This window comes from Myotis daubentonii, chromosome 9 (assembly GCF_963259705.1).
Source record: "Myotis daubentonii chromosome 9, mMyoDau2.1, whole genome shotgun sequence".
NCBI lineage: Eukaryota > Metazoa > Chordata > Mammalia > Chiroptera > Vespertilionidae > Myotis > Myotis daubentonii.
In genome coordinates, this window is record NC_081848.1 from 13,916,696 (window position 1) to 13,937,354 (window position 20,659).

At 42.2% G+C, this 20,659-nt stretch overlaps 1 protein-coding gene across 1 annotated transcript in view; it reads right to left on the minus strand.

Moving 5' to 3' along the window:
* Positions 1 to 6,552: 6,552 nt before the first annotated feature.
* Positions 6,553 to 20,659, minus strand: part of SLC35F2 (solute carrier family 35 member F2) — a 47,192-nt gene continuing 33,085 nt past the window's right edge. Inside the window, exons 3-8 of the mRNA XM_059707976.1 lie at positions 20,005 to 20,132; positions 15,757 to 15,913; positions 14,780 to 14,936; positions 13,699 to 13,751; positions 12,753 to 12,907; positions 6,553 to 7,550 (exon numbers count right to left, since the gene is read on the minus strand). Coding sequence (XP_059563959.1) covers positions 7,365 to 7,550; positions 12,753 to 12,907; positions 13,699 to 13,751; positions 14,780 to 14,936; positions 15,757 to 15,913; positions 20,005 to 20,132 — 836 coding nt within the window. The 3' untranslated portion in view covers positions 6,553 to 7,364. The remainder of the gene's footprint in view (positions 7,551 to 12,752; positions 12,908 to 13,698; positions 13,752 to 14,779; positions 14,937 to 15,756; positions 15,914 to 20,004; positions 20,133 to 20,659) is intronic.

Sequence of the window (20,659 nt, forward strand, 5' to 3'; positions counted from 1 at the left end):
CATGCACTGGGCCTCTAGTATATTTACAAATAAATACATAAATAAAAACTAGTTGGAGGAAGATCAAGATGGTGGCATAGGTAAATGCAGTATCACCTCCCCCCACAACCACATCAAAATTACAACTAAAGAATGACCATCATTCAGAAATCTGGCTGAACAGAAGTCCCATAACTAGGGATTTAAAGAAGAAGCCACATTGGGACTCGTAGGAGGGGTGGTGGCACAGAATGGACTGGTCTGACACCCACCTGGGATGTTTTTTTAATTTGGAGGGATATCTTCACTGTAGAGGTCCCCTGTGAGGAGCAAAGGGTCCCAGATCCTCAGCCCAGAGTTCCACTGCCAGGAAGAGAAGTCCCCATAACTTTGGGCTATAGAAACTAGGGGAAATTGTAGCTGAGTGACGGAGGTTTACTGGAGTCCCAGGCAGTTTCTCCTAAAGGGCCAGTGCATGGATTTACTCAGACTCACTCCCTCTGAGCTCCAGCACTGAGTCAGCAGCTTGGAAGGATCCAGGGACATATGGGATGAACTAAATTGTCTGGCATCAGGGCAAGAACTGGGGTGCAGCTTTCTCCCAGACAAAAGTGTTTGCAGAGGTCATTGTTCCTTTTCTGAGACCTCCCCACCATAGTGCCTACAGACAGTCACCATGTCTGAGTCTCCATCAACCTGTCTCACACTGTTCACCCTGCTCTGGTGATTCCCTGAGACCCTGCCCCACGCAACTTGCAGGCTCATCTAAGCCACTTCCAGTTACTTTTCCATATGAATGGAGTGTCCTAGCTCAGGCTTCAGACTTTCTTAAAATCTCTCAAACAAGCAGCAGCTGGCTTCAGTGTGCCCCATACCTCTCAATAAGTGGCTTTAGGCCCAGCACTAGCATCAGCCTGCCTTGGTTCACAGCTTACCCTCTCCTGGGCAACTCTGAGCACAACACAAGTAGCTTCCACATACAACTGTCATACACATTCTGAATAGTACAATAGTTGCTAGATTGTTCCCTAGTGTTATAGAGAGGTAATAAATTGTGTAATTGGACTGCGGTAACACTAAGAAGAGAGGGCTTGTCTGCTGCCATTTTCACTACTCGCATTTTGAAGCTAGGTTCTCTTTTGTGGACAGGTAGCTAACACTTCTCACCTTTCTGATACCAGCATCTCAGAGAATTGGTATGTCTTATCAGTGGTGTTTCCAGAAGGTTGCACATTCTGAGGAAGGCAGTATGTTCATGCTACTGGATGACTGATGTGTCAACAGATGTGTCAACAGAGCAGAAGAAAAGAGGAAGTGTAATGGGCACTCTGAAGAGAGAGGAGATCCTGTGGACTCCATCACTAGGAAGGAGAGGATGGACTTGAGCTGAAGCTTGGAGAGTGAAGTAAGCACTGGGTACACAAAGGCGAAGTGGAAGGAGGACTGCAGCTAAGGAGAACTGCCTGTAAGCATGTGGAGGCAGAATCCACAAGGCTGTGAGCATGGATCAGGGAGGATGCTTGTTGGCTGAATTCATGTGAACAAACAGTAACAGGTAACCATATTGGGATGGTGAAAACAGAGTGAGTTGGGTTCAGCTTGGACTTTATTCTAAGAGGAATCAAGAGCCATTGAAGGTTTCTGGGGCAACTGGGGATATTTTAGAAAGGTCCCGCTGGCAGGAACTTGCCAGATTGCAACAACTTTAGGAATATTTAGAGAATAAAAGAAACCATCGACAGAGGCTCAAGATTGTTAGATGGCTAATGGGCTTGTCCAAGCAAAAGTAACAAGGCTTTAAGCTGATGTGAAAACAAACAAAAACAAGAAAAAAGAAAACAGGGGGACAGACAGACAGACAGCCATGAGAGAAGCCACCAAAAAACTAGCAGACCCTTGGGCCCTGCTGGGTGTGAAGGGTGAGGAATAAATCCCCTATAACTCCAAGTGTTTGAACTGAGCAGCACTAGAATAACGCCGTTAATAAAATATGAAAATCAGAAGTGGAAAGATCTCCAGTGTGGGGCATGCAGGAGGCAGCCGATCAATGATTCTTTTTTCTGTCATTACAGGATGTGCCATTTTGACTCAGAAGTGAGAGCAGATGATGAAGGACAGGAAGGGCTGAGAAACCATGATGGGCTTCAGTTCAGCTTACTGAACTTAAGGCAATGGTGGGACAGAGTTGGAGAAATGTCCACTTTAGGTTAAAGAACATTCAGAGGGTACAGGCATATTGTTGGAGGCTAAATGTGCCGGGGTCCAGCCCCAGCGGGCCAGGGGTTCCCAAAGGTGTGGACGGAGTCGGCGAAGAATGATTTACACGGAGACAGAGTTCAGATGATCAGCATAGCTCTCTTTAGTCTTCGTGGATCTTCTTGTGCCTGGCTGAAGCCACAGAGAAAGATCCAGAGGCAAGCTGAGCCTTTATTTTATAGTCAGAGGTAAACAAGGTAGTGGTTACCATAGTTACACTGTTCTTGTGAGTGTCAGTTGTTTTGACCATAGTTATACTGTTCTTGTGAGTTTCACTTGTTTGGGCCACTTCCTGCACCTCCCTCAGCCCATTAGCTTCCCAGATAAGATCTAGGGAGCGTCATAAGGTCAAGCCTAATTATGCTGAGGACTGTGCCCTCTAAGCTGGGACTTGTTTGTGACTTTGCCCACAGGTCAGTCCGAGGGTTAACCCGATAGCTGCTCCCCACGTAAATGGAGTGCTTTCTTTGGTGCTCCTGGTTACCTTTCTTGAGCTCATTCTAGTACCAAGGGCCTAGGACTCTCACCTTCCCCTTTCTTCTCCCTACCCCACACATCCCCATTGAGAAGATCTATTTGAGTGTCCTCCCTCACCAGACTTCTTCCCAGATTAGCAGGAAGTCACTGAACTCCAGGCAATTAGAGTACCCCGCTCTCTACTATCTCCCAGTGTCTTCTGGCCTGGCCTTGAATCCTCCGCTCTGCTCCCCACAATGAGATTGGGCTTGAGCCATATCCCTACATCATGACTGAAGAGTTCTCAAGACAGTACACCGTGCTGACCAGCCAAGTTTGGCTCCCAACTGAGCCACATGTCCCTGCTCTGGAACGCCTCACACTAGTTAGCAGATCAGGGATCAAGCCTTGTCCCTCCCCCTGCTATCTAACCCTCCAAATTGAAAGCAGAGATCAAATAAATGTTGTACATCAATTATGTCTGACTAAAGGTATCACATACACTCAACTCAATGGGTGGACTGGGGGAATGAAGTTCTACAGGAATGCTTCTAGTTGCTCGTCAGGGCTAGGGGCAGATTCCCTGACGCTGCTGCAATCAGTCTTATCAACAACAGAAATTTCTCAAGAAATAAATGTTGGGGGCAGAGAGGAGGGGGTGATGGTGACAACGGTGTGTGTGTGTGTGTGTGTGTGTGTGTGTGTGTGTGTGTGTGTGTGTCCGTGTAAAGGTGCATGCACTGAACTAGCAGGCTTTTCATGACAACCGAGGTGTATAAGGTCCCACATGGATCACAAGACTAGAGTCAGAATAGGAATATGAAAGAATGTGAAACACTTGGGCAAAAATGGAAAAACACAGTCACCGGGTGGAAAGAAACATCCCAGGTCAGGGAAGGTGGGATTCCACATGGACACTCTAGCTACCAGCACTGTGAGTCCTATACATCACAGCTTGTGTATGAAATCCAGCCTCCCCACTGAGCAGGCCTTGAATACTAATAGTTGAATGAATGGTGTTGATATGGCACCATCTGAAGGCTTGTCATGCTCAGTTGAAGCCAATAATTGCTCAAATGGTTTATGGTTTTTATTGATATCACTGCTCTCCCCTTTTCGATCTAAATTTCCTTCCCCAAAGGTATCTACACTTTAAATTACACTTGCTGAAAGAGGGCAATATTTTAGCCAAGGAATAAAGTGCATGATGAAAGCATTGGGAGAAGAAATATAGGGGCATTCAATCCTATAAGTATAACCGTGGCGTTCTGAAAAGGCTTCATCTCCCTGGATATACCTCGTCTTCATCACCAGGCTTCTCAAGACACCCTGCATCAGGCTGTGGGAGAGCTGCATGTTCAGCATTACCTAATTTCCTCATAAATCTCTTGCCTTTTAATCAGCTAAGTGGCTATCTGCCGAATTTCCATGATTTATTGACATCTTATGAGGGCTGAGGATACGTCCAGATACTAAGTGATTAAATGTGGATGAAAACGGCACATCCCATAATGACAGAAAAGGGTATCGTGATTTGGCATACATAAGACCTCACAGAGATGAATGTGGGCAGCTTCTTAAAAGGGCAGGCTCCAGAGCTGCAGGGAAAACGGCACCATCAAGCTAGTTTTCACACGAAAATCTACCCAATTCCTCTCACGAGAGATGCACTCACATTCGCGGGCTCTGCAGTCCACAAGAAGCACGGACCCCTCGGAGTCCACTGTTTCAGAGAAGCAGTGGCGAACTGTAAGCTGCTAGTCATGCTGAAAGGAATCCTGGATTTAGTTTTCCCCTTACCCAACAGCCATGCGGCCCGCAAGGAAGGATGTTTCCACTTCTCTGGAGATTTCATTCTTCGTCTGTTCATCAAGGGCGATCCCTGCCGAGGGCAGTCATCCCAACACCCTCTTTTAAACCGAAACACTTTGATTTAACACCGCGGTTCTCAATCTGTGGGTCGCGACCCCTTTGGCGGTCGAACGACCCTTTCACAGGGGTCGCCTAAGACCACCCTGCATATCAGATATTTACATGACGATTCATAACAGTGGCAACATTACAGTTATGAAGTAGCAACGAAAATAATGTTATGGTTGGGTCACAACATGAGGAACTGTATTTAAAGGCACAGAAGGTTGAGAACCGCTGATTTAACAAGACATTATGTTGGCTCCATAAAATGAAATTTTATTTTTTTTGTCACGGGTCTTTGGTATATTTGTTAAAGTGCAACCTGCTGGAAACACCACTGATAAGACTTATCAATTCTCTGAGATGCTGGTATCAGAGAGGTGAGAAGTGTTAGCTACCTGTCCACAAAAGAGAACCTAGCTTCAAAATACGAGTAGCGAAAATGGCAGCAGCCAAGCCCTCTCAGTGTTACTGCAGTCCAATTACACAATTTATTACCTCTCTACAACACCAGGGAACAATCTAGCAACTACTATACTATTCAGCGGGCTTCTTTAATGGCATCAATAGCTACAAAATTCTTGAAAACTGAATACTGTTCTAATGGGCTGAAAAAGAACTTACAGGAGGTTCTCCACTTAAGAACGTGCTGAGTTTCAAAAGCGTGCGGATAAGCCAGATGTTGAAGACCACGGTGCCCAGGCTGGCTCAGCCAACTCCCAGTCTCCACACACTTATTTAAACGGGATGCACAGGCTCGCAGTCCCTGTTGTTTAGTTGCTGAATGTGATCTGCACTGTTGCTGCTCTGGTACACTGAGTTCTGGGTGTACCCAGAACTCAGGACTCCCGGAGTGGAACTACTTTGCCCAGCTCCGGAGGGAGCGGGCGAGGGGCAACACTAGGATGAAGGGGGATGATGGAAAGAGCAGAGCGGGGTAGAATAACTTACTACCGACATATACCTGCAGGTCTTCCTTTAGGTCTATTTCCCTTTACATGTTCTGAACTGGGACCAGAGACAAAGTTCATTTAATAAACACAGAACACATGAGACAACCGTAGGACCAGAAAGATGAAAAAAGTCTGTCGTTGACCTGGAAGAGCTCAACCTGTGGTGAGGGGGGGCAGGTACCCAGCAAGCACTTCAACAGGAGCTACAAGGAGGATCTGAACAAGCGCCAGGAGCCCCCGCCGGGCCGGCCTGGGAGAGGCTCCATAGAAGAGATGACATTTGAGCTCAGCCTGGCAGACATCTGGGATGTTGTCACCTGAGAGTCCCTGAGTCATCACCATCCCTTTATATACACAGGTTTATTCTTAAGTGAGGTATTTTAAGAAATAATCAGTGTGCACAAACTGAAAGTATCCCCAAAGTGCCCTACACTTTAACATAACTTTTTTTCACTTATTGACAGTTGTGATTGGTAGGAGGCGAAAACCAAGCATCAGTTTTAACAGGCTTCAGAGAATGAGAGATATTTCACTCTAAAAAAGAAATTAAAATAATTTTGAAATACTTATTCCAGCAAATTATCTGTGATCTCACTCTGAATTTCCTTTCATCCCAGCCTAGCTCCAAAGGGATAGGTTTATTTTACCTTACAGAAGACATGATTCTGAAAAGTTGGATGTGAAGAAATCTTGAGTATATTAAGACATTTAAAATCAACGAGGGAGCTCGGCCGGCATGGCTCAGTGGTTGAGGATCGACCTAAGAACCAAGAGGTCACGATTCAATGCCCCGTCAGGGCACATGCCCGGGTTGCGGGCTCAATCCCCAGTGTGGGATGTGCAGGAGGCAACCGATCAATGATACTCTCTCATCATTGATGTTTCTGTGTCTCTCTCCCTCTCCTTTCCTCTCTGAAATCAATAAAAATATTTTTTTTTAAATAAAATAAAACCAACAAGGGAAACTGGTTAATCAAAAAAACCACCATGGGTGTATTTCCATGAAATCAGAAGTCTTTTAATAATATGAACACTTACCCTCAATTTCTTTTATTATATTTTTATCCAAAAAAAAGCTTACATGCAGTTTCTGTAAAGTTGCACACTGGTAGTTGGTATCATAATGATGCTGCCTATGAACACTTTCATTGAAGAAGGATCATAAAAATCTCACGGAGCGTAAATAGTTGTAAGAAGTGGGGTAGCATCCTCTTTAACCATGAAGAGAGGGCCCCTAGGTTTACGGCACTCCACTCCAAAGCGTCTATGGCGCTCACTGTGTCTCAGGATTCTCCGGGGCTGCCCCACCCACTTTCCTGCCGCGTGCAAGCAGTCCCCAGACCTCAGCTGGGGCTTGTGGACAACGGCTGCCTCAGAAGGACAAAACCGAGAGGAGACCCACTCCAAAACGGCCCTGGACCGCCCCTACTCCTGCCCACCAGCCAGCCTCGACAGCCCTGTTCTGAGGCTGGCTCATGTGTGGGTTCTGCCCCATCCAGCTCGCCCACCTGTGCCTCCCAGCCCCCAGACTGGGGCCAAACCCTGTCTCCTGACACTAACAGTGTTGGCCCTCACACACAGAAGCACAGCCCTCGCCTTGGCTTCTGCTCCATGTTGGTGTTTCTACTTGTGGGACCTCCCTTTGTAAAATCCAACCGGTGGATCCAATCCGATGCTCCGAGTGTTTGCTCTCAGTCCGATCATCTCCCCGGCTTCCACTCGGCAGTCAGCAGGCTCTGCTTTGTCCCAGTGGCAGCTCCCCGTTTCCCCGGAGGCCTCGGGGGGACGGCGCCCCTTCTTCTCCAGCTACAGGAATGCGGAGTGGGTCTCCTGGAGGTTCTCCTCCAGCTTCAGGCCCAGGTTGTCGATGCCAATGCTGGTGACGGGGGGCACGCTGCTCTCGGCCGGCTCCGCCGTGCGCGTGGGGGTGGAGCAGTACAGAATAAAGCCCACCATGATGATGGCGAAAGACAGGATGTAGAGCCCCGAAAACTAGGAGGAGAGAAGAACAGCTGGGGATTATGCTCCGTCACACACACAGCTTTGCAGCTGCCTTTTGCCAAAGCCCGTGTGTGTGTGTGTGTGTGTGTGTGTGTGTGTGTGTGTGTGTGTGTGTGTGTGTTGGTAAATGCCCGGTCTCTGACAACATCCCCTGGCACATCAGCCACCTGGCTACCTACAGCTCTAGGAAATGGAACTTTTGCCTTTTTCTGTGGCAACCTAGCCGCACCCCACCGCACAACTAGTCCCACTTAATTAAGAGAATGAAAGGTGAGTGGATACAGGAGAGAGCCTAATTCAGACCCAAGGCACAGCTTACATTGGTATGAAACAGAGGAGCACAGGATCTCAGATAAAATGTGGGTGCACAGCCCTGGCCGGGTGACTAAGTTGGTTGAAGCACCATCCTGTACATCAGAAAAGGTTGTGGGTTCGATTCTCAGTCAAGGGCATGTACCTAGGCTGCAGGTTCGATCCCCGGTCCTGGTGGGGCGCATGCAGAAGGCAATAAATCGATGTGTCTCTCTCACATCAATGTTTCTCTCTCTCCCCCACCTCCCTACCTCCTTCCCACTCTCTCTAAAAATTCAATGGAAAAAATATCCTCGGGTGAAGATGAACAAAAATAAATTAATTAAATTGATAATAAGTACTCTGCATATTTGTTTTTATTTTAATTAAGGGTCCATACAAAAGTTCAAGTGTAAGGAAATTAGTATTTGTTTTTAACAGCATGAAAAATAAAACACAGAAAGAGAATAAGGAAAGACTGGCCAAGAAGGATGTAATAAAAATTAGGGAAACGATGCAGCACAATGAATGTGTAATTAAATGCCCAGGATCATGTTTTTTTCTTTGGAACAAGCAAACACAATTTATAAGTGGCCCTGCTAACCTGATTGTAAATTAAAAATAGGGGGTGCTACTTTAGTCAAGCCAATAAATATTTTTAAATTAGCTTAGTTCCATAGTGTACCCAATAAAAACAGTTCTAATCGGGAGATAACAAAGAAAAACAATAACAAAACAGAGTGGGTTGGGAAAGGAGAAGAGAAAGATGAGAGACAGAGAGAAGACAAAGCAAGATACACTCTCAAAGGTAGAAGAAAAAAACTAAATAGATTTTGTAATGAGTATTAGATAGATTTCTGGTCATCTCCAGCTGGGGGCTTCCATGGGTCACCATTGGCTCAAGGGTGATGCTCAATTACCTCTTAACCTTGAACCTTTAGAACTGCTTAAGGCAGTGATGGCGAACCTTTTGAGCTCGGGGTGTCAGCATTTTGAAAAACCCTAACTTAACTCTGGTGCCGTGTCACATATAGAAATTTTTTGATCTTCTAAAGGACTTGTATGCATGCATATAAGCATAACCAATGGACATAAGACACTGGGTGATAGGGGAGGCTAGGGGACTGTCTAGGGCGGGGGGATAAAATGGATACATATGTAATACCCTTTGTAATACTTTAAGCAATAAAAAAAAAAAAGAAAATGAAAAAAATAAATAAATAAATAAAAGACAGCTTTGAGGCTTACAGATTCAAAAAAAAAAAAAGAAAAGAAAAGAAATTTTTTGATCTTTGCAACCATAGTAAACAAAGATTTATATTTCTGATATTTATTTTATAGATTTAAATGCCATTTAACAAAGAAAGATCAACCAAAAAAATGAGTTCGCGTGTCGCCTCTGACACGTGTGTCATAGGTTCGCCATCGCCGGCTTAAGGAATGGAAGAGCCACAGCCCTCCCTGGGGCAGAAAAGCCTTCACTGGATCCAGTGGTGATGCAAAGCCAGTGTGAATGTCAAGCTGAGCAACCCAACTCATTTCCGACCATTGCCTTTAATTCTTGGATCTGCTATGCAGCACAGTACCCTATACATAGCTGCTGTTTAATAATGTTTCTTGGGGGCTGGGGGGGAAGATCCAGAGAAGATTAGAGGAAGAAAAAGTTACAGCTATTCAGAGTACCCTGAACTTTTTAGGTTGGTATTATGAAAGTTAATCATGTTCTCCTATAAAATGTTCAGTTACTCAGGGAAACCCTACATAAGTTATTCAAAACATGCCTTGTTTGGTTTGGTGGCTTTAAATATTTAGAAGAAAAAGCATCTTGTCCTTCTTAGGAAGACAGGTGATTAAATCAAGGCACCTTTATTAGCAGGGAGAGACTGAGAGGAAATGAGGTAAGTCTCCTGAATTAGACCCTTTAACTTTTTCCTCTTTTTAAAATTCTACCCTTGTATCTGGATCTATACAGGAAGCTTCTGTGGATACTCTGTTCAATAGGTATTTACTCAAGATCAATTCCAAAGGAGGCAGAGTCCGACACAGACAAGTGCAGAAAATTTTAAACCTCTTTTTCAACTGTCTTTCAAAAAGTCAGAGCCAGTTAATTTAGATACTACAATTTTAATAATTGGAGGTACACTGGACTTACGATTCTGTCTTTAAAAACTATTTTTTAATATGCTAGGCATCCACCTCTGTAACTCACTCTGAAAATCACAGAAGACCTGCTCTTTGCTCTGTCTTGAAATGACCTTTGACCAAGAGCAATGAAATCTGATCTGATTCAAGAGTAAACTGCTAGGCATGCAGAGTCAAGGAAACAAAAAGCAAAACAGCTAGAAAGGAATTTACAATTTGTAGTCTCCAATTTTGAGAATAGTTTAAAGTCACGTGGCCGAAAAAAATGGCCCACAGAAGGACTTTCACATATTACAGTTAGAGCAGTTAAAGAGCAAATATTTACATTAAGGGAGCTTCCAACAGTTTGGTAGTGACAACGGTACTTTTGCCTCTAAGCTTTTATTTCTTTAACTTTACTTCCTCCTTGAACATTATTTTACTTATGAGGGACAGTTCAAGTTAAACTACTAAATCTAAATCAGTATGTTTACAGCGGGAAGGCTAGGGAGTGTTGTGGGGGTGGGGTTAAGAGATCAACCAAAGGACTTGAATGCATGCATATAGGCATAACCAATGGACACAAGGGAGGGGGGCAGGGGGGGTAGGGGCATGTGCCCGAGGGTAGGTGAGGCTGGGGGAAGGTCACTGGGGGAAAAAAAGGAGACATATGTACTACTATTTGTAATACTTTAAACAATAAAATAAAATATTTTTTAAAAAAAGCACAGGTGAGCAGGGCCATTAGTTACACTGTTGAACTCGGTCTTTCTTTGGCCACGGTAGCCAACAACTGGCCTTGACCTGCAGAATAGAAACACCATCGTCTTCTAGCGGTGGCTCTGTGAAATGCAAGCTCAGCACCACAGAACAACTCACTCTCATAGGAAAAGAAATCTAAGCCTGTCAGGGTCACTCCGATTCACTTTGAAAGTTTTCTACTGTTTAATGCTGCTACAAAAAAGTAAATTTAAAAAAATACTCTTTTAGTCTTAGTTCAGGAATACCTTAACCAGCAAGTTTGCAAAGATAACAGCTGATTCCTGTCACGTGTACCTGGCAAGGCAAAATAGTTTACACTCCTTAAGTAGACATTTCTGAGAATCCACAGAACTGGGCAGTGTGAGTTCATAGCCAATTCCTGGGCATAGTGTAAAATCAGTGCCAAAGATTTCTGCCTGGACACAAAATTGTACAAAGACTAAGAAATGTAGTTGCTATTCCCTGCTGAAACTAAAATTACCAGTTGACAGCCAACATCCCAACTATTTGTTCACCCTAACTATTTGTTGCAAAGACAGCAAACAGGTCCAGAAGCATTCACGGAAGGTATGCAAGGAAAGACGGCTCTCTAAGGCAGCAGTTCTCAAAATGTGGTCCAAAGACTCTTGAAGGTCAAAGTCTGTCAGGTCAAAACTCTTTTTATAATTATACCAACATGCTATTTGCCTTTTTCACCTTCATTCTCTTAGAAGTGCACAATGGAATATTCCAGAGACTACATGACATGTGATATATCACAAGGCAGAATGAAGAACCAGATGTGGAATTCCAGCTATTTTCCATTAAGCCACACATAAAGAGATTTTTTTTTTAATGTAAATCGATACCATTTTTACTAATTTTTTTATTTTGGGCAATATAGGTTTTTTAAAAAATGTTTTATGCCAACATGTTTTTTATTTTCTTAATGAGTTAATAAATATTATTTAAGTTTCTCAGTTTTAAATTCTAATATGATAAATATAGAAGTAAGTGACCTGCAGTTCTTAATTTTTAAGCATTTTAAAAGGATCCTGATATCAAAAAGTATGAGAACTGCTATCCAAAGAGTTTTGAAATTATCTGTGAAGTACAGGGAGAAAAAAAAATCTCCCTATTTGGTTCTTTCTAATGCATGAGACTTTACCTTGATAAATACATAAGCTTGAGATGCACATCTTATTAATTACAATAGAGAAAAACGTGCAGTCAATAGAAGACTGATAAGTCTTTGTTTCCTCACTTCTAAAATAAAATCATTCATTCTGTAATTTTTGAGGGAAGGTGAAGCAGACTCTCTGGAGATACTATCTTTGCTCTCCTGTTTCCCTTGAAGACACTGATCCACTCCCTCCTACCCCACTCTTTTTGAGAATTACTACATGTCACAAGAGCTGTTCCTACTGGGAGCAGGTTACACGTTGGAATGCTGTGAGGCTTCGGAGACAGAAAAAGTCTGAAAAACCCACTAAATTGAATTACCTTTAAGGTCCCTTCCAGATATAAAATGACCATCACTGCATGCATGATAATACAATGACCTCCTTCCCTCCCACCGGGTACCACAGACTCTATCTGTGTAGGAGGGCTTTTCAATATGTAAGTGTATCGGATCAACACGTTGTAAACCTTAAATTCATACACTTGTCAATTATATCTCAATAACTCTGGCGGGGGGAGCTCAGGATGCCCAACCTGAGATGGTCTCTGAGTCAACAGTGGCTCTGGGATTCCGTGCTTATCGCCAGGCGACATGCGTTAGCATTTCCATGCAATGGTGTTATGGGCCATACCGAAGAGGAAATTCATTGCATCTCACCTTTCAGAAAAACAATTCGTATTTGGGCCAATTTTCCAACTTGGAAGCAGTAACAAAGGGAGTGAGGACTGTGCAATGACATTTTTGCCAACAGGGTAAGAAGGTTTTACTTTTGGGTCTAAAGTCTTAAAAAAAAAACCTACTACTTCTTTGGGACAAAACAAAGTGTTCTTATGTGAACCTGGTTTCTATTCACTTACCGTATAGCCGAAGAGAAAGAGCCCAAAGAAAAGGCTGTAGAGGTCAGATGTCAGGATGCCCAGGTTCACTGAGGTGGCACTGGTAACTTTAATCACCAGTGGCATGAAGCTGTACAGGCAGAACATACAGAGGGCAAATGCCACGAACAGCAGGGCTGTGAAAACATGGAAGAAATCACAAGTCAACGTGCTTAAGGCCTGGCTGCCATTTAAAATTGCTGGTCCTATAACATACTAGCTACAGAGCCCCTTGTTAATAACAGCATTGCAAATGATACGCACAACACCCTCAAAAAAAAAAAAAAGGAAGGAAAAGAACAGCAAGATGTGATGTAGATAAAGGACTTCAAAAATCCAACAGGGGCCCTGGCTGGTTTGGCTCAGTGGATAGAGCATCAGCCCGCAGACTGAAGGGTCCCAGGTTCAATTCCGGTCAAGGGCACATGCCCGGGTTGTAGGCTTGATCCCCAGTGGGGGGCCTCCGGAAGGCAGCTGATCGATGGTTCTCTCTCATCATTGATGTTTCTATCTCTCTCTCCCTCTCCCTTCCTCTCTGAAATCAATAAAAATAAAAATAAAAAATCCAACAGAGTGTTGAATGATCAAGCAGACAACCTTCACAAAAAGTCTGAAGACTCGAGATACAGATCTAGTATCTGTCACATGAAAGCTCATGTGACAAAGGTCTCTCTTGTTAAGAATTCCTGGTAAAGAAAGGCTATTCCTGAAGGTAAAGATTAAAAATTAACTTCTATGGAGGTTCATTTACAAGTTCTCAGAGAAAACTCAATGCAAACCACTATCCTGGGTATTGAATTACTCTGTGATTTTACAAAAATGCCTAAATATTACTAAAATGAAGTATTTATTTCTTGATGTGTGTCTTTGTCAGAGGAAAGGATACTGACTAAAACTGACTAAAAAGAATGATCATTTATGTACATACCAATTTTCCAGTCCCAATGAATGCTGGCAATATCCTTATATTCCATAAGCAATCTAAGGTTAAAACAAGAGGTCACAGAGAGGTGCGCACACTAGTTTTCACTATTGTATAAGCACTTAATTGCTATACTTCAAATAAAGTGAGGAATTATGCTGACTTTTGAATTTTTCTTAGAGTATAAAATAACTATCTTTTTTATAAAAAATGACAAAGAAGAGCCCAGCTGGAGTGGCTCAGTGGTTGAACGTCAACCTATGAACCAGGAGGTCATGGTCCGATTCCCGGTCAGGGCATATGTCCGGGTTGCAGGCTTGATTCCCAATGTGGGGCATGCAGGAGACAGTCAATCAATGATTTTCTCTCATCACTGATGTTTCTCTCTCTCTCTCTCTCTCTCTCTCTCTCTCTCTCTCTCTCTCTCTCTCTTCCTCTCCCTTTCTCTCTGAAATCAATAAAAATATTCTTTTAAATGACAAAGAATAAAACCAAAAAGATCCATAAACATATCTGACTGTCTTAAAGCACTCTTCAGTAGTAGTCAGCTATAGGAGAAAAATATGACATTGTGTTTTCCCTTTGGATAGGAAGTTAATATTTTCTGGAAATAATTGATAAAGAGACTCTTTACTGGTACTGCCTCTACCACATGTATAAGAAAATGAGACATAATTCTTAACATTTCAAAAATCCTCTAATATATAGGTAGCAAGTTACTGGTTTTATTTTATTTTTTTAGTTTAAATTCTTTATTGTTTAAAGTATTACATGAGTCTCCTTTTTCTCCCCGGCCACCCCCATCCCCAAGCACATGCCCTCACCCTCCTACTGTCTGTGTCCATTGGTTAGGCTCACATGCATGCCTATAAGTCCTTTGGTTGATCTCCTCATAGGTTGGACAGTCTGTTTGATGCTTCCATGTCTCTGGTTCTATTTTTGTTCATCGGTTTATGTTGTTCATTATAGCAAGTTACTGATTTTAAATGTGAGTTTGGGCCAAGTAAACAATGAATATTAGTAGTTGGGAAGTAATAACTTATGACATATTTGCTTATTTTGTTTTTGAGGAAAATTTTAGACTTACAGCTGTATGCCACTGATGATAGTTCCAAATAAGCCCAGCATTCCCAGAAACTCCTGCCTGCTCAGCTTCTTCACAATGTACTCTTCACACACATTAGAAATGGCATAGAGGGAAGCCCCAACCAGGACGAAGATGTCACCCATCAGTACATCGCTGCCTACAGAAAGACAAGCCACAAAAAGGAACAATTATCAATAGGAAAACCTCTTTAGCTTGCTCCTAGGAGTTTATGTGGCTAGTGTTCACTTAAGATTGAGATTTTAAGGAAGGAGAAACCTTGATTTCTAGATGTTTAAAGACTCTTGATCTTACTTTCTGGCACAATTCTGCTGTGATTTTTCATATTGTGACTGCTCAACAGACTAACAGACTGGAAGACAGTGGTATATGCTTTAATGTAAGGTCTCAGAAAATCATTCTATGACATGAGCAATTAATGGAATCTATTGAAGGGAATTAATTTAAAAGGATAAGGAAGGAAGGTAGGTAAACAAGGTCATTTCTCTCTTAATGGAGATATTGAAGTCACTTGTAGGTTGGGTGAACTCATAGACCTTTTGAGATTTACACCATCAATTGTCTGAACCTTGACCCAAAGAATATCAAAGTATTTTCATGAACAGAGTAGACACAAAGTCTCTATTTGATTAAAAAAAAAGAATCTACAGTATATTTTCTAATAACTAATCCAAATGTATGGACCAAAAGAAGATTGCAAATATATAAAGAAATTTATTTCACGAAATGAAACAAAACCAGTGTGACAAAAAGGAACAAGAACTGTGGGCAGGTAGGAGCATAAAGATGCTTTGTGGAAATGGTCACTATACCGGAAGCAAGTAAACCTGAAAATAAAATTGAAAAGACAGTCAACCAGGGCATGCTTCCTGCATTGTACTGTGTGTTTAAAAAATAAAAGTGAAAACCTAAGCAAAACTTTTCTCTGGGACTGAACCAGAAAGAAGTCACAGCCTTACCTGAATTGTCTCTCCTTGCTAGTATGTCTGCACCAACCATAGTTCCTACGCCCAGCAGACAGATAGCCACGGCAACGAAATGGATCACTCTGTATCTTGCATAAAGGATGAACCAGGAGAGAGCCATCAACACAGGAATTCCAAAGCAATCCAAAAGCTGCATGGAAGTAGAAACAGCTTAAAACACCTCTCATTAGCTAAGAGGTAGGTGATTAAGTAACAATAAAAGTTAGCAATTATGCTCGGCCGGCGTGGCTCAGTGGTTGAGTATTGACTATGAACCAGGAGATCATGGTTTGATTCCCCGTCAGGGCACATACCTGGGTTGCAGGTTCGATCCCCAGTGTGGGGTGTGCAGGAGGCAGTCAATCGATGATTCTCTCTCATCATTGATGTTTCTATCTCTCTCTCCCTCTCCCTTCCTCTCTGAAATCAATAAAAATATATTTACAAAAAAAGAAAGAAGGAAAGAAAATACAATATATAGTACCCTTTGAGTTTTGTCTGCCATAATACCATTTGAAAATAATAATAATAATAATAATAATAATAATAAAAATAAATAAATAAATAAATAAATAAATAAATAAAATAAAAGTCAAAGAGATATAGCCCTGGCCAGCTCTGTGGTTACGATGTCGGCCTATGGAACAAAGGGTTGCAGGTTCAATTCCCAGTCAAGGGCACCTACCTGTGTTGAGGGTTCAATCCCTAGTCCCTGGTGGGTTGGTCGGGGCACGTATGGGAAGCAACCAATCAATGTGTTTCTCTCAGATTGATGTTTCCCTGTATTTCTATCTGCCCTCCCTCCCTTCTCTCTAAAAATCAATGGAAAAAAATATCCTCATGTGAGGATTAACAAACAAACAAAAGTCTGAGAGATAGTTGCTCAGTTCAGGAATTCTGCCCAAGAGCCTGTGCAAATTACCTCTACACTCCCTCCTGTGTTATCCTTAAATTCAATAAGCAAACTTTCCTACCTGCATGTACCCATTCACTCAGTCAACAAATATTTCAGCATGGAAAACACTGTGAGGAGCTGGAATGTAGTGAAAAAGAGACCCCCTAGCCCTGCCCTCAGTAGCATACACAGGGCTAGACAGACGTGGCATAAATAATCACACAGCCAGATACTTCTGCCGTTGGAGTAAGAGCTACAAAAAAGTACTGGTTATTATGAGAAAGCAAGAAGACACCATTTCCCTGACAGAGTCCAACCCCATTTTGTCAGACAAACACCTGCTCAGAGCAAATACTCTTACTTGTCATCACCTGTTGATCCTGGGTCCAGAAAATATTTGCTACACCCTACTATTGCCAGTCTGAAAAGCAGGGGGATTAAGAGTGACATAATGATAGCAAATCCAAAATTACTTGTAAGGTCAAGGAAAAATAGAGATTTCATTCACTCAGTTCTTCACAAATTTCGAAAATTCAAGGATAAAAGATAGTCCTTATAATATTCTTCAATCTGCTGTTTTTTGCATATCTTCTTGTTTTTAACCTTGTCCTGGATTTTCTCTATGTCTTTCTAATCTGGGACCAGGCAGGCCCCTAAATCTCCAGCAGCAGCCTGTTAGATCCTGCCCACAGTTGCTGGCTAATCGTCTTTCACTGCAGTGTCATTCCTGCAGTCAGATGCCTGTGCAGGAATGGGCGCCTTGCCTTGTTATTTATTCCAGCTGCAGAAGTCTAATCTCCTAAGTGCTTTATCGAGCCTGCCTGAACAACAAAGCCTCAAATGATGCAAATGGTAATAGCCTGTCCCAGAAGACACAGCAGAATCTGGCCGTAATGACTTAAAGTCTCAACTGCATTCCTTAAGCAAAAAAGAAAAAGTCGCTCTAAAAATTTTCACAGGAGATTCCCTGTCCTTGAATCTTATCTTAAAATCAAACTTAAATTTGCTCTATTTTTAACAATTTTAGTGGGCAATCAGTGGCCATATAAAGGGAACTGCCTAGGTCATGGTAAGAGTTCCAGACTCCCCGTGCCCCCGACCAACTGTGTGAGTTACAACCAGTCACCCTCTAAGCCAAAATATGACATGAAGAGATCAGACCAAATGATCTCCTCACAAATCTCTCCCAACTCCAAAACTCCAGGACTTTTATCTTATATCTATCACATCCAGCTATTTATCTACATTGAACCTCCTTTTCCAAATGTATTCTTGATGACTCTGATGCTTTCAGTTCCAAGAGTCCCCCTATTTTAATCTAATTTTTATAAATTATTGTGCAGCCATAGTAAGCACGGTACTATGTAAGACCATGAGGGGCAGGGAAGGCATAAATATAACATTGAGTTAGCCCTGCCCCTGCCAGCGTGGTTCAGTGGTTGATCATCAATCTATGAACCAGAAGGTCATGGTTCGATTCCCGGTCAGGGCACATGCCAGGGTTGCAGGCTCCATCCCCAGTGTGAGGCGTGCAAGAAGTGGCCAATCAATGATTCTCTTTCATCATTGATGTATCTCTCTCTCCTTCTCCCTTCCTCTCTGAAAACAATAAAAATATATTTTTAAAAATAAAAAATAAGTAAATGGTGATGGGGAAAAAAATAAAGAAAATAAAAATATACCCCTTGCTGGAGCCCTAAGTACATAACTTTTGACAACCAAATGCTTAGGTTTTTCTAAGAGGCTACAACACATTTTGGGTAGTATACTGGTAAGGCATGAACTTCAGTCACCAAAACCCCAGTGCAAGTGTTTTAACACACCTTTGTGTTTAGACCTTGCACCAATTCAAATCTTCTAATTATTATTAGTCAGAGATCAAAGTTTCTGGAAACTGTAGTCAAGTAATTGAATTACGTGTGAGATTATGAGGGTAGATGTGACTAGAAAATGCTATTTTCTACATTCTCCCTGCCCATTGTTTAAAGCACAGTTAATACTAATTGTGATGAACTTCACCCTCCAAGAAACTAACTTCCGGTTTTAATTTTTATGAGATTCTGGGTTTTTCCATGTACCTCCTATAATGTCTGACAACAAATATTTCCTATCAGGGCTTTGAAGCTCATGCCAGTGAAAAACCAAGAGGTCTGCTGTGGACCGTGCTTAGCACCACGTGACAGAAAAGAGAGCATTTAATAAAATGCATTCTGGTAATAATAGCACTTAATGTATATTCACATTGGAAAAATACTGAGTTTCCATCTGTCCTTATGTTTTCCAAATGAAGTAAGTCTAATCTCACTTCAATTTTTCTACATTCCTAAAATTTGGAGATCAAATAAAACATCTCTGTTTTACATAGTGAGAAGAACAATGCATCAGAAAGTTATAAATTCATTAAACGGTGAAGTCTAAACCTGGCAATGGCGTCTATCTCGCTTTCACCTCCATTTATAAAACATTTTGTTGTTAGTACTGCTGACTCAGTGTTACGAAACTTCCCATAGCTTCCTAACATTACAACAACTGCATCCTGCACCCATCACCCAAAGCAAAGTCCCTTTCCATCCCATTTATGCCCCCTTTGCTCCCCTCTACCTACTCCCACTCCCTTTCCCATATGTTTTTTGCTTAATTCCTTCACCTTCTTTCATCCAGCCCCCATCCTCCTCCTCTCTGACAGCAGTCAGTCTGTTCCATGTAGCCATACCTCTGTTTTTATTTTCTTTGCCAGTTTCTTTTGTTCATTAGAGTCACAGACACCCAATAAATTCAGTTTTAAAAAAGGCAACTGAATGGGTCTGACTCAACTCCACCGGCTGAAAAATCCTGCTATTTAGGTACCTATTTCTTTCAATCAAGCAAAAATCCAATAAACAAATAAGGATATAAGCTTTGCCTTTGGCTACCATCTCTACCAAGATGTCTAGCAGATTCCTTCCAATTGCTCCTTTGTTTGAATACCTACTTGCAAACCTCCCACTTTTCTGTAGCACAAATGTACAGCCACTTCATATGCCGTGTGTGAGCAACGTATAAAGCAGAGCTCTCGTCAACATCACAGCATCGGTTGCCAACTAAATATTTATGCTTATTTGGGAAGACACTGTTCTAATATGCTACAGCATTTGCAGTTTGGGAACTCATTAACTCATGTACATGTTCCCCAGTTCCCAGCTGCTTACTCACTAGCGCATATGCTCCTCTGAAAACAGATAGCAACCACCTGTGTTTAGGTTTTCTTCGAGTGAACAGGTTCGCCACAAAATGAGGTTAACACATACGAGTTCAGATTCTTCTCTTAAAACTATACAAGCCAAGTTGGTCAGAGGACGCCCTCTCACCTGGACGCTGGTGAGAGTTGTGTACTGGTACGCTTTGACAATCAGGTAATTCGCTTCCACGTCTGCTAGGCCCAGCAGGATGTACTTCCACCATTTTCTTTTCAAGATGTTTAAAAGGCTATCAGGGCCTGGTTGAAAGACATCTGGGTTAGTACATGTTCCTTGAAAATGAAGCCATGCATGTTTATTTATATTTACTGTGTATTTTGGAAGTGGCCCCTCCTAATGCGTACAATAGGTCCTACAAATTCCTACGACAGTTCAGCAGAATCAAATTTTTCTAGTATGAGACCCAGCTAAGGTGTCATCACAGACCAATTGTTCAATGAAAACACCAGAGAGAAAGTAAGTAGAGAAAAGTGGTTAAATTCCCTTCCTCCTTGTGACAGAAATCTAATATCTAAAACAGGTCTGGATGTTGCCATTCCTGACAAGCTACCGATTATCCTAGGAAATGCAATGTTTTCTTATTAATTCATTGGCTATGGAACCTCCATTCATGGGCTTCTTCAAAGGAAACTCTGCCTTGGTCATTATTTTAAAAGAGATGTGCTTTCAAAAAAATAAAATTAAAAAAAAAAAAAGAAAGATGTGCTTTCAAGAGAAAAGTACGTCAGTTATAAGTTTGGAAAAAAGGATTTAGTGGCACCAGTGA